The sequence below is a fragment of the Corvus kubaryi genome, unplaced genomic scaffold, assembly GCF_017639235.1.
Source record: "Corvus kubaryi isolate FWS band 111438036 unplaced genomic scaffold, C.kubaryi_AGA036_p1.0 37394, whole genome shotgun sequence".
Taxonomy (NCBI): domain Eukaryota; kingdom Metazoa; phylum Chordata; class Aves; order Passeriformes; family Corvidae; genus Corvus; species Corvus kubaryi.
Window position 1 is genome coordinate 14,943,221 of NW_024581133.1, and position 14,228 is coordinate 14,957,448.

At 38.7% G+C, this 14,228-nt stretch overlaps 1 protein-coding gene across 2 annotated transcripts in view; it reads left to right on the forward strand.

Annotated features, from left to right (window-relative positions):
* The first annotated feature begins 17 nt into the window (after positions 1-17).
* Positions 18-14,228, forward strand: part of FAM189A1 (family with sequence similarity 189 member A1) — an 87,867-nt gene continuing 73,656 nt past the window's right edge. The window contains exon 1 of one of the 2 annotated variants that reach the window (XM_042039358.1): positions 18-229. In XM_042039358.1, the coding sequence (XP_041895292.1) occupies positions 104-229 (126 nt within the window). In that variant the 5' untranslated portion in view covers positions 18-103. The remainder of the gene's footprint in view (positions 230-14,228) is intronic. The other variant, XM_042039360.1, reaches the window with a different exon arrangement.

Below are 14,228 nucleotides of genomic sequence, written 5' to 3' on the forward strand. Positions count from 1 at the left end.
CGGCGGGGCGACGCGGGCCCCCGGCGGGGCGCGCTCCCTCAGCCCCACCGCGCTGTCCCGCAGCCTGTCCCGCCTGCGCGAGCAGCGCGCCCGCTCGCGGGCCATGCTGGCCCTGGGGGTCACGCAGATGGTGCTTGGCTGCCTCATCGTGGCCGTCAGCTTCGCCGCCCTGGCGCTCACCACCTCGGCCCGCGTCCGCCACTCCTGCCCCTTCTGGGCCGGCTTCTCGGTGAGTCGGGGAACGCGGGAGGGGGCAGGCGGGACCGCCGCCGGCGCCTCAGGGATGCGCGGCCGCCCGACAGGTGGGACGCGGGCGGCGATTCCGGGCCTCGGCGCTCTCCCCGCGGTGAGGCGGGCAGGTGAGATCCTCGATCGGCTGTGCCGTGTTCTGCACGGCTCCGGCGCTTCCCCAGCCCGGCAGCACTTCCACCTCCCCTTTGGAAGGGCTGGCCAAGGTGGATTGGGTTTTATCAACAGCGTCGGGTGAAAGTTGGGGTGACAAATGAGTCTCTGGCGTTGCCTCGGCCGCTGGTGCCCGTTCTATCGGCGCTGACTTGGGCTCTCGTTGAGCTGCGGCTGCCGCTCAGGGTCTGGCGCGGTTGCAAATTCAGCCGCGAGCCGTGTGGTGCTGGAGATGACCAAACGAGACGAGCCCAGCAGGAGGGGGATTTAAGGTATGTACCTTACAGCATAGAAGAGTTCTGCCTCGGAGAGCGCGAGTGTGCCGGGAGGGCCAGAAAGGCCCGGGCTTTGGGGTACCCGAGCGTCCTGCTCTGAGAGAGGCTGGTCTGAGGGAAAAGCTTGTTTGTTCTAAACAAATTGGGATCCTCCTGATTCCTTTGTGATATCCTCGTTCACTTTTCATTGTGTCCTGCTAGCACAAATTAAAAAAAAAAAAACGAGTTGATAGTCTGACTCAGGTGGTCTCACTTAGTGGTGATCATGAGTGGCTGCATCTGTGTGTGGGCACAGTGCACACATGGACACATTAGGATAATACTGCTTCATGAAAGTTTTTCTCATAAGCAGTGAAATGGGGCTTGATATTTATAAAAAATTAGGCATTTCTGAGGGCACGGGTTACAGACTTCGTGTTATTGGTGAAGATTTGCTCCATTTAATTTAATGCGTTACTGGTTTCAATTATGTCTCTTCACCTCTTTTAATGGACCAGAGAGTTTTCAACTTTAAGCGTGCTTGTTAGAAAGCAGAGCAGTTTGATAGAGTATTTGGGGTTATTTAGCTCTGAGCATGTGGCAGAAATGCTGTAATTTAAAAAAAACCCTTAAACTATTTAATATGTTCTTATTCAGAATACTACTTTTTTTTTCCTGAGTCTTTCAGAGCAGAAGAGTAGTTTTGGATTAATTATTTAGATATCTTTCTTGATTTTGTTGTATTTTATTCTGGTCTTGAAAAGAAATATTTGTTTACACTAATAGCCTTGATATTGTAATAGTCATTCTTTTGAATTTGACCCTCTGCAAGATAATGCGCAATTATTTGTTGTGATGAGGTGTGAATTTTAGGTTCACAATCTGGCTGCTTACATATGAATGTGCTACTAAACTGACACATCTTAGGCAGCCTTTGTTTCTTATCTTGACAGAGTGAGCAAGAATATGTGTAACTGCTTGTGTATTCCAGTAAGCACAACTTTTTCGATAGTACCTTTTCCCCCACCTCCTGTATTCTCTGTGCAAAAACACTTCTGATGGTTATCATTATACTCCAAGATAGGCTGGTTTCCGTGCTGTGGATGCTTTCTACTCTTCTCTCTGTGTAGTGTATTTCACAGAAAATGTGTTTCCCACTTAGACTTCATGCATGTTACTTGCTCACCACAGACACCAAACCCGTGATTCCAGCCTGTGGTAGAATGGGTAGAAGGCTCAGGGAATTACAAGACTGTTGACTAGAAGGCCTTATTTTCCTGTGTTATCAGAACGAGGCAGGTGTACATTGTTCCCTAAACTAAGAGTTTATTTTTTGAAAAAATAATTCTACCTTACAAATGATCTGTCTGAGCATTAGAATAAACTTAAGTTTCCTCCTATTATCTGTATCTCTAAGTCTCAAGAACTAAGATAAAAATAGAGCAGTTTTTGAAGCATGATGAGCCCTAAAGAACTTTTTGAAGTTGATTACACAGCCTTTTCTAAAATCTCTTTGAGGTACTTAGTGAGTTTAACAAACACTAGATATATCATCACTTACAGCTGAAAAATGCTTCTGTGGAAGAGTAACAGTCTTTAGCTTGCTTCTGTAAATTTAATTAAAGTAGTAACTATAGGTGGGTTTAAGTGACATGAGAGAAAAATAATGGAACTATCCTTTCCCTCTTTACTTGATGTCTAAAATCAGACATAGATATTCGCTGCCTTCACACTATTTCACCCACACTTGTTGGAAGTAAATAACTGAGTTGTTTGATGTTAAAGTAGCAATTCTAAATCTATTTTTTGTGTGTTTATGTGCTATACTGTAGTTTTTAGTCATTAGAAATGTACATGCTAAAAGAGAGTCTTGGCATTGGTACTTTTCAGCAGTTTTTGATACCAAATGCCCTGTCAACAAAAATTAAGGCTGCAAAAATTTGTTAAGAGTCTTTCAAATGTTTCTGAAAATAATTTCCCATTGTTTGTAACAGTCTAGCTGTTTGAAAAGAAAAAAAAAAAAGTAGAACAAGCTGCCTACTAGACTCACAGAAAGTTCTGTAATCAAATGCAAGGAAGGGTTCTGGTTTCTCATGGGTTTTTTTTAAATCAAATCAAGTGACCATACAAGTGAGAGCTTATTTAAAGAACAAGGTACCATCATTTCCATAAAACTTCAAATAAATCAGAGCGTATTTAAGCATCATCCCAAACATCAAACAGTTTATCTTTTATAGCATCATATTAGGAAGATAAAAAAATAACATAATATTAGGAAGACATATATTTTGTATTAAGACATTTTTAAGGTAATTAATGAGAGTCAAGCTCACACTGAGCACAGGAAATTTGGAGATTAGATAAGCAGGTTAATTCTCTGCATAGGCAGCAATCATTGGCAAGACCTTGCAATCTGTGTGCTGAAATGCTTGGCAGCCTGTTCCCACTGCAGACTCCTGAGAGAGGGGCAATTTCATCTTCATGTTCTCTCAGTTGGGTAAAAGGAAGTGCTTTTTTCATATAAGGTAGATGAGCCTAAGTGTCTTTGATCCTGTTAAGAACATCAAGAACAGAGTATTAGCCTCATTTTAATCTTGGAAGAATAGGTCTCAAAATTAAGCTGTTCTGGTAGATCACTGAAAGTATAAGCAGTGACAAGGTTATTTGTCTCTCCTGTAGGTCCATAGTTGCTTGAATATGAGAAAATATTTATATCCCCTTTGCCCTTTAGAATGCAAACCATACACCAGTTTGTGGTGTGTTGGTTCTGTCCATGCCCAGATGGAGGGAAATGCTTCTGCTGAGTGTGCCTGATGTTCATGGCTCCTGTCAGCGTTAGGACAGTAGCAAACCACAGGCTGATAGAGTTGTGGCTGTGTGACTGCAAAAGCAAATCTCGCTGTGTGAAGTCATTTCTTGAAATTATTTAGAGTTTGCAAAAAGACGTTTATCCTGCTACCCGCCCCCCATCTTGATCCCAGCAATTTGAGAAAATTACCAGGCTTAGTTAGAGACTAAAATTCTCTCTAGTAGAGCAAAGTATTAATAAAATAGTAAATTGAATCATAAGATTAACCAGGTTTCTCAAATCACTCTATGGTACTAGAAATCTTAGAAGAATACACAGCAAGTACTTGCTATCTCCTTTCTTTATATAGTTACTTGACAGTGGTGTTCTTGTGTAGAAGCCTGTTGCTGGAAGATCTTGTGCTGCCTTTCCTTTTTATTAAATTTCTTCTCAATTGTGCCTCTTTTCATCCATATGCCATGTTCAGAACAGATCAATTCTTCTGGCTTAAAAGCATCTTTAATGTAGAATGTTTTCAAGGTTCGACATACATGCTTTTTTGTGTTCTTTGTAAAAGGAAACATATATAGGGAGATTATTATTGTGAACTCAGACCAAACTTCTCTCTCATGGAAGATGGGAAATACATTATATATTTGTCTACTTTCACAACTGAGAAAGCTGAGTGTATTCTGAGGCTTTTCTGTGTTCTTCTATGACGTTGTATAAAATAGGTTTAAAAACCTTAGAGGATGCTTAGAGGAGTTAACTTTCAAAAACTTCTACTGGTCTGTGACCCTGGCTGCTTCTCGCGTGCAGCAGGTTGTCCTGGCACGTTCCTATGCGGAATCATTGCAGAAGAGAAGGGGAGATGGCAATAAAGATTATTTGTTAGCAGTTGTGTTTTTCTCTTCTTCTCCATTTCAGATTAAAAGGTTTTTTTCCTTCTTCCTTTCCCCTGTTTTGTCCTCTTTTGCTATTTTCCATTATTGCCTGTGGATAGTCAGGAGGAATAGGGTGATGGTTGTAGCTTGGGGCAAGGAGCTTTAGTTTGCATGAGAAGCCTCTTGCCAACAGTGTGACTGTGAAAGCAAGGCTATACTTGCTGAGAGAAAGTAATCTTACTGCTACTGTTGTGTTCACTGAACTGGGGCAACATGTAACACATATTATTTGTCTTGGAGATGATAATTTCATGTCTAGGACTCAAAGGGCAGCTTTCTTGTGCACCTGCTGTAGGTATAAATGAAACTCTAACTCCATGGTTATCAAGTAGTTTTTCACAAAATATCCATTGAACTTCTGAGTGTGCTCTATGAGAGCTCTAGGTACTCTATGAGAATATGAGAAGCCATAGTATGGGTTGCTTGGTCAAGTACTCCTGGTTAACACACACAGCCTGAGAGTTCAACCTACAACTTTCTTGGAGGAAACAATGGGTAAGAGTATGTGACCAGATCCCTTCTCTGCAGGTGATTGTTCTAATAGTAGATTTCAAATCTGTGGACTCATAGCCATGATGATTAGTTTATTGTGGACAATTCGTTATTTTGTTAAGTTTGCTGCTGGTTCAGACAGTGTTCTGTATCGCTAAATACACGCTTCTTTTGGAGGAGTTTGTATTACTGTTTGGGGAATGGAGTAGGTAAATTTCTGCACAGCAAAAGTTTTCAGGAGACTTTCCAGACCTCTAATGCAAATAGTCAGGCTCGTGGAGCCAATGAAACTGATTTCTTCATGTGGCTGTTGGAGATCTTACATCATTCCTGAAAGATGATGCATCCACACACTAGAACAGTTACTTTGATGTTCCTTGCTTCAATTTGATGTAATTTAGAAGACCAGGAAATGGATCACTTCAAAAATCCTACAAGTCACTTGTTAATCTTTTGCCTCTTCGCAGTCTGGCTAATAATTCCTGGTAGGTTTTTGCTGGTGTGATAGTCACAAAATAAAAACAGCTTGATTGGATGATACATTTGAGAAGGAAGTACTATCATGATTGATTGATCGCTGTTAACTCCTCAGTAATGAATTGTAAGATGCAGTAACAGTTTTAGTTACAAATAGTGGAACCTTCAGTTATACATACTTGTAAAAGAATTACACTAACTTTGATTCTTTGAGACTTTATCTGTTACTGTCTACTGCTGTGTCCTTTATTAACTACCATTCCTGGGTTTTTTCTTCTGACTTTCTTTTTTTTTTTTTTTTTTTTTTTTTGGATTTGCTAACACCTCAGGCACATTCTTCCTTTCCTTTGCAAGTTTGTCAGGGCTTTGAAAATGTGAGCAATCTACGGAAGGAAGTCACCTGTCTGGAACTTTGTGTCTCAGGAAGTCTGCTAGGGATGTGTGTTGCTGGTACACAGTGTTAGCAAAAAAAAAAAAATCAATGTCACCTGCATGGCCTTGCCTCTCACCCTCATAAAATGCATGAGGACTGCAACGTGTCTTGTCTAGGTGATGGATCATTATTAATTTTATTAGCATTCTTGGTTTGTATATCCTGACAGTAGTGTGTGACAGAAAAAAAACCCCAAAGCATCTAACCCAGAAAACCTGTGAGGCTGTTAATAGATGCCAGTTAAAACCTGTGGCCCTGGTGTATGAGAAGAGATCATATACATCATGGAACATAGGAAATAAGAAGCCTTGCATAGATCATCTGTGCTTTATGGAGTCTGTGGTAAGGCAAAGCTTTGGAACAGGGCATTCATGGGTGAAAATGTTGTTTCCATATCCTGATGGAATGATAGCAAATCAGACAGCTGGACAGAGGAACAATTAGAAAGATGACAGTGTTCCTTTTTAATTCTTTGAACTATGCATGGTAAAATAACTAATTATAATTTCCCAAGGATCTGGGCCTAAATACAACCTTGAGATTTTTCGTCTACAGTGCACTGGAAAATAGCAGACTCAAGGAAGCCAACATTATTTGTTTCATGAGGCACATCAGCTTTTATTGCTTTGAGTATGTTCTGTTGCCTGAGCCTTAAGAGCAATTTAATTAAAAAATTTCCTGTGTTACAGGAAGGAGTAGTTGAAGAAAGCAAAGATAATTATGATAAGAAGTAGGAGGTGTCCAGGTGTAGGGAAGGAATAGCATCATTTTTATTAATCCCATATTATTATAAATTACCTGTATTCTGAAGTCTTTATTTTTCTGTAGTCAGCCAGACTGCAGAATAAAAGTATTATTTTGAGTAAGTCTCTTACTGTTGTCAGCATAGAATTTTTAGTTAGTTTGGTGTGGTTTTGTTTTTGTTTTTATCTGTATTAGAAAGATGGGGGTGTGTCTCAGTCTCTTTAGGAATTAAATATTTTTCCTGAATGCTTATTGTCCTTTCCAGCCATTTTTTAACGCTGGAAATGTATGAGCATTTGCTGTAAAAGACAGCAAATACTGCCCAGAAACTTACAAGAACTAGCAGTGAGGAACAGGTAAAGTTTACTGAGAAACTTGGGCAGAGCCAAGTACCCTGGTGGAAGCGGGAATTTCCAGGGTCTGTAATCTAGTTATTTGCAGATGCTGAACTTATTACACCTTCATTTTAGTTGTATGTTGCAGCTTACTAAAGGAATGAGTTGTGAATTATCATGTTTAATTAGCTATTCTTTCACAATTCATTTTTCTGCTCGCTCCTATGCCTTCTGGGATCCAAGGGCAGAACAGATAATGGGTCTCTGTAAGGTGTGAACTCACTGAAAATATGTAACTTACAGGAGTGTAACTATTTCAGTGGTGTATTTAAAGACAGCCACTCTTCTAGAAGCAGGTGTTGTGGTCATTACCTCTTCTCTTTGGGAGCAACCACATTGCTTTAGAGGAGTGCTATGCAAACGTGGCAAATCTAGGGAATTTATAATTGAGGAATATTTCTACATTCAGAGCATCCTAACTTACATGCAGGTAACATTTTAATATCAAAATGCCCTAAATCTAAGTCTTCCATCTTTGGCAAAGTCACAGAATCACAGTCTCTACCCATAAACAGAGGCTACAATCTGTTTATAAGGACACTATGTTGATAATCCTTCAAAAGTTCTTGCTTGTGCTGTTTCAAACTTCAGTCGTGTCCCCAGTACATTTTATCATGGTCATTTTTGGTGGTCTGTGGATGTGTCCATATCAGTGCTTTAGTTCTGGTCATGTTTGTGTTCCCACTCACTGTTCATGCACACCATGGAGCATTCTCAGAGCACACAAACTTGACTCCGGGGGGATAAAATGAAGCCAAAAGATGAGCTGTAAGAACACAGTAAATGGAATCTGACTTCTGGGAGGAATTAAGTCTCCGGGCCAGACTACAGCTTGTCTGAAGCAGTCACCCACCAAAATGTGTGCATGGTATGGGTGCTCTCAAGACCAGATTCTTTTGCAAACAGATTTGCTCATGTTCCACTTACTCTTTGGTAATTCAGGTAAAACCTGTAAGGCCAATCTGAAAGCTCCTGTTTTGTGCAGTGGATGTAAACTCCCTACAAATTACTAGGAATGCTTTGTGCTGGGCAGCATTTTACTCTATCCTGGTTACATCTACATTGGTAATTTGATGCAGGTCTGCAGACTAAAATAGCCAGTTCTGAGGAGCAGATGCCAGTGCTCTCTGTGTGTTACTTTTAAGGGTCTTGAGTAAGTGGAGTACTTTTGAGGTAAATTGCAGTAAATGAGAAATGCTTATTTGAATTACTGCTGCATCACTTATAAGAAGACATTGTTTTCTGATAGATCGTGATTAAAAAAACGAAGGGATTTTAGAATATTCTAAAAAGTTTAGACTTGCTTGATTTTATTATTTTCCTATTCAGATAAAAAAGAGAAAATGTAAGCACTTTGGAGAATATGTATTTTTTGCTTGAAGGAGGCAAACTGAATTTAACTCTTGGGTTTCTGATTTTTACACAGCTTGATTTAAACATGGATAGTTGAAACAGCAGCACAATTTTAAACTTTTGTGTCTAATCTACAAAGCAGGAGTTACTCTACTCTCAAACTTGCTTTCAGTTTTGAATATGAACTTTCTTCCTTTCTAGAAGCCATAATCATGAGTAATTTCTGTTCTGCAGAACCAGCAAATAATGTCCTCACTGGTAACTGTGCAGGTTTGCTATTCCTGTCACAAAGAGTCAACCTCAGCAGAATTATTTTCATGTGAGGGGTATAATGTACTTACGAGATTTTTGGTTTTTTGCTACTGTTTTAGCAGAAAAGAGCATGGCTTAATCTGAAGATTTTAAAAAAGCCTTCAGTGCCGGGTGAGATAAAAACAGGTGGTTTTAAACTGAACACACTTAATCCAGAGGCACTGTGAGAGATAATGAACATAGCTTTGCACTGTCATTTTTGCATTCACTCTCTTCAGAGAAGAAACTGTTTCCATCTAGGTGAAAAACTGTGCATGCAGCTATTTCTCAGATTTGTGGCAGATTTTTTTGTCTGCTAAAGAAATTAAGATTACTCTTTAGTTAAAAAAACCAAACCAAAAAAGCATTCAGTGTAAAGAGCCAAGGGACAACATAATTTATCAATAATAAACACAAGTCATTATTGCACTATTATGCATTCTAGTGAGTATGATTTTGTCAGAACAGTTAAACTCAATGGTATTTCTTTGTTATAGCAGTGAAAGCATTTGTTGACTAATGCTACTAAAATAAGAGGTTTTTAAGGTCTAACTGTAAACAATCATCAAGAACTCTGATGGTGCTGTGAACATGTGTGATACTGCTGTGTCATTCTGAAAATAACATTGGTGGAAAGTGGTTTTGTCATACCTTGAAAGTAGCTGTAGTTCAAACAAATTTAATCTTTCCAGAGGCTAAATACAAAACCTTTTGAAAACTTGCAAAATATATGGCTAAAAAAAATTTACACTCCCCAGTGCAAAGGCTCCTGTCCTGTGTTTGTGTTGATGTGAAGGGAACTTAGTCTTATGTGTCTCAGGTCATCCGGAGTATCAAACTATAGACTTGACTCTTTACATCTTCCTACTTAAACAGAAAATTTCCAGGGGGTGTAAGACCACTTACACATTCTTGTGGCAAGTTTCAGTTTTTATGTTTGTGAGCTGAAAGTATAAAATGCATTTAGAAAACTCCTAATGAAAGTGTGGGATCTTTAGATGAAGAATAGTTGAGCTTCCTCTGGCTTGCCTATGACATGATTTGCATCTGAAAGGTTATTGTGTCTATTGCAAATGGGAATAAACCAAATAGATGCTGTTGTGGTCCTCTCTGCCTTGAAAATTGCTTTACGAAAGAGAACTGTTAATTCAAGAAGTGCTAGATTTGAGTTTTCATTTTGCAGTGGTTTTAAACTAAATAAGAGTTTTCATATGAAATAAATTTGTATTATATATAAAGAGTAAAAGGGAGCATCAAAAAAGAATATTTCTGACTTTGTCACAAACATTTGGTTATAAAGGATATTTGAAAAATATTGGCTGAGGGAGTGGAGATTTATTTAAATACATCAGTGTGTTATAAATAATTTTCATGTTCAAAATAACATGAAAACCAGAACAAAGCAAGGCACGAAACACCACTGGAATTGGGGGGTGGGGAAGAAAGTAAAATACGCGTAGGATAACAGCTCATGCCCTTGTGACACATTATCATTGTGTCTATAACTTTAGGAGTCTCTTACAGGGGGATCACATGATTTCTCTGATGCATCTCTGAGACTTCTACCACAGAACCTGCTGCATGGAACCACAGAGAACTGTGAGGACAGGACAGAGGGGGTGGCAGGTGCACTTTGTCTCCCTGATATTGCTGTACACTTTGGGTAAAATGTTAACAACTTGTCCATGCTTCCTTTTATGCACAAACCAGCAATGGTTGTCCTTTCAGAAGGACAGAAGTAATGTTGATATGGTAGGTAGAAGTCATATGTACAGACTTAAGTCATTCACATAACCAATTCTTCATGCTTGTTCTGGTACAAGAGGAGAAACTAGCTTTTTTAAGGAGTTCTTACCACGTATCATTCTTGTCGTGTTTATTCTTGTGTGACATATATTATTCTGTGCCTAAGGAATTTAAAATAATTTAGAATTATTTTCTTTCCTCCCTTAAAAAATTTCCTTCATTCCTTATGAAATTTGGAGTGAAGCTTCACTGTCAGACCGTACTTTGAGATCCTGTGAAATACTATTACAATAATTAGTAACTAGCAACAATACTAAAACATTGCTACCTGCTTTTGAAGTTCATGTTTATTTAGTAAATATTTTCTTTCCTACCTAAGTAGTTTAAATCTTCAATGCAGATTTTCCTTTGAGCTTTTCAAATACTCACAGTGTGGTGTGACAGACTCATTTCTCTTGGTACGTAATATTTGCCTTTTGAGTGGAGAAGAACCTTTACTGTAAAAGCAATAATGATAGTACAAACAATAAAGTGTTGTACAGATAATAAGTACAACCAATATCAGAATAGCATTTGGTGTCCACCAGAGACCATGTGCTCATCTTCCTTAACTAACCTTCCTGTGAATCAAGCATCTGAAAGACCGAATATCAAACCAACTATTAGGAAAAGTGGACCCCAGTGACAATACCTGTCAGTCCTGGATGAGGGCTGTCTGAAGAGTTCAGTCATACCCATCACTGGTTTGTGAACCTGAAGTAATGGGCAGGAAGGCAGAAGGAAGCAAAACCATTTTCTACTTCCTGACCTTGTACCTTCCCCTGCAGCAATGCCCTTTCTGCTTGTGGGACTAGAATTCATCACTAGGAAAATTGTAATGTCCTTCCCCATGATAGTTCCTTCTTGTGTCCTGATAGTTTAAAAACTTGTCTTCCAGTACGAATTGTTTGGGGTTAGCTTGAGGTTTTGCTGTTTTGGTTCCTAACTCTACAAGTAACTATCTTGTTAATTAACCTATTTTGAAAAATTAGAGAAGATAAAAAATAATGAACAAAAAAGGAGTCAGTTTGAGAGTTACAGTTACATTTCAATCTTGAATGTTTCTGCAACAAATAATTTTTTTTACTTTTGGAGATTGGTTTTTTTGGGATTCTGAAGATTTCTTCCCTTCATCAGTGTCTGCTTTGATTTATATAACATCAATGAAACAAGATAGGTCTGTGAAGAATGGAAAAATAAGTCTTCATCTACTAAAATTTAGAGCTCCTGGAAACTGAAAATCAATTAGATTTTTGTTTATAGTTAGGTATATTTAGGAACTATGTGGGATTCCCCAAACAATGTATTTCCTTGGATCTACTGTAATTGACTCAGTCAAGAAAAAGAATCTGATGCCAAATTGAATGCTGTAGTAGTGGGCTGTAGCCCAAATTCTTGAAAACTAGATCATTTAGAAGTTAGAGCAATGTTTTTAACAATATTTCTCTGATTCAAAAAGGTCTAAAAATACTTCTGGTACCTTGTGTCTGTCTGTTAACCACATAACATCAAAAATGTTAGACCAAGACATTTTAATCTCTTTGCCTCCGGCCTAAGTGCTTCAGGAATCAGTGTGTTAGATAATTTAGCTTTTATTGATGTAATTTTTCTGTAGAGTTTAAGAAGGTAAACGAGACCAATGTTAGGAGCAGCTTTTTGCAGAAAGCTTTTGGGTAAAACATTACAGAATACAGCCCTGAAACTGTGATGTGTTTCAGCCAGTTGGCCAGCAAGTTCCGTCTTTAAGCCAAGAGTGTAAGTAGGAACATCTCAGGAGTGCCCAGCTGCTGCAGAAGTGTCTCACAGCCTCTCCTGTCAGCACGGGCATGTCCAACCATGCATCTCTTCCCTTGGGACCTTGCAGGAGTAACCAGAGATGGGCTCTGTGCGTGGGTTATATTCAGTCCTGCCTCACAGGCAGTTCTTCAACACGAAACAAAGCAGATGGATGTGAAATTCTGACTAACAGCATGGACCATAGAACATGCCAGAGGTGAATAGGATGTGAAAAGCTTATACTTAAAAGTAATATGAGGCTTTGTGAAGTGTTCTGTTTTCTGAAAGCAGAAAATTCAACAGTCAGTGTAATTATATTTGTTAGATGCCCACAAGAAGCCTGTGGATTAACAATAATGCACAGTGATTACATTAATCAGTAGACTCTTGTGGAAACGAGAGGTTTAATGGTATAAATACATATAATGATACTTTGGATGAGGTAAAAAATACTTTCTGAGGAGATCATCCTGAAGAAGATGAAAAATTATAATTTTACAAACAGATCTGCAAAAAAGAATTCCTTTCTTTTCCAATTAAATTGCCAGTGAATAGCCTGAGAGAGAAAAGGTAGGCTTGTATACTAAAGAAGGTGGTTTCTCTAGCATGAAAAAAGATACCTCCTATAGCTGTTTTAGTTAGTAAAGTTATAGTTGGATGGAGTGTGATTTACTGGAATTCTCAGAAGCAGGCACTAACTTCAGTATAAGGCAATAATATGTATTAAAAATTAGTGTATTTGGTGCCTGTTAAGGAATACCTTGGTTATTTAACTGGGAGAAATGTTTGCTTCCCGAGTTGCCATTTGAAATGCCTGAGGAGTGGGAAGATGAGAATAAGCAAATAGTGTGTTCTCAGACAAGATTTAACACCTCCTCAATCCCCAAAGAACTTTCTTAAGAAATGTGCTATCTGTTCCCTCTGTGTTTCCACTTCTGACAAGTGATGATCTGTTACTTTAGTAAGCTCTAAATATGCCCTACCATTGGATAACAAGGTTGTACAAACAGGCTGAGGGAACTGTAATAAACATAATAGTGATGAATAGTTCTTGCCCTTCTTTGACTGAGAAATTATAACTTTTCTATTTTAACCTGCTCATGTTTTTAAAAAATAACTAGAGCAGGGACAATGAATTCCGTCATTTCACTGACCCAGTGATCTGTAGCAAGGCTTTAAGGAATGTGCCAGCAGATAATGCAAGGAATATTTTTGTAGACATCTAGGATTATAATAGTAGCATTAGTAGAGGTATAGATTCACAGTTTATAATCCTGTGGAATAGCAAACATGTAGAAGTAGTCCTCTTAAATATAAAAGGAAATGATGCACAGATACTTATTTTTTGTTATTGTTTTGGTTTGGTTTTTTGTTAATTTGTTGGGGGTTTTTTCTTAGTGGGGATTTTTTTTTTGTCTGGGTTTTTTTTTTTGTTGCTGGGATTTTATGTTTTGTTGGTTGAGTTGGGGTTATTTTTAGATATATTGTGGGAATTTCAGAATATGGTGTTGAAACAAACTACCACAGGGTAAGCTGACAGCTGATCTTTCAAGAATGTAATTGAATGTACTTGCCTGTAGGGGTTGGTTGGTTTGTTTTCCTACAAAATGGAGGTCAATTATTCAGGAGGAAAAAAAAAAGTGAGAGCCAGGAAATTTTTGCTTGGTGAGGTAATAATATCACAATTTTGACAGTAACTTTTCTGTCTGTGGAAGTGATGGTCTTCAATTCCTGTACTCAGCAGCTGGGAGCTGTGCCCTGGTGCTTTTGTCCAGTTGCCTTGGCTCTCAGGTTACAATAACCTTTGTATTTGAATGCAGCTACCAAGTGTCCCTTCCATCAATAAATTAAACACCTACTGGCTTTCTGTCATGTTCTGTAGACCTGTGATCTATTCCATTGCTCTCTTTCATTTAGCTCCTTCATAGGAAGTGTTGATCAGAGGAAAGTTTGCAGAATCTGATGTGATTCTTGGCTGAGAGTAAAAAATGGTTAAATATGATTCTATGTACAGCTTTTTAACCGGTTATGTGTTCACCGTAGGGAAACAACCAAAACTAAACCCACCAAAAAAACCTAAACCAGAAAGCATTA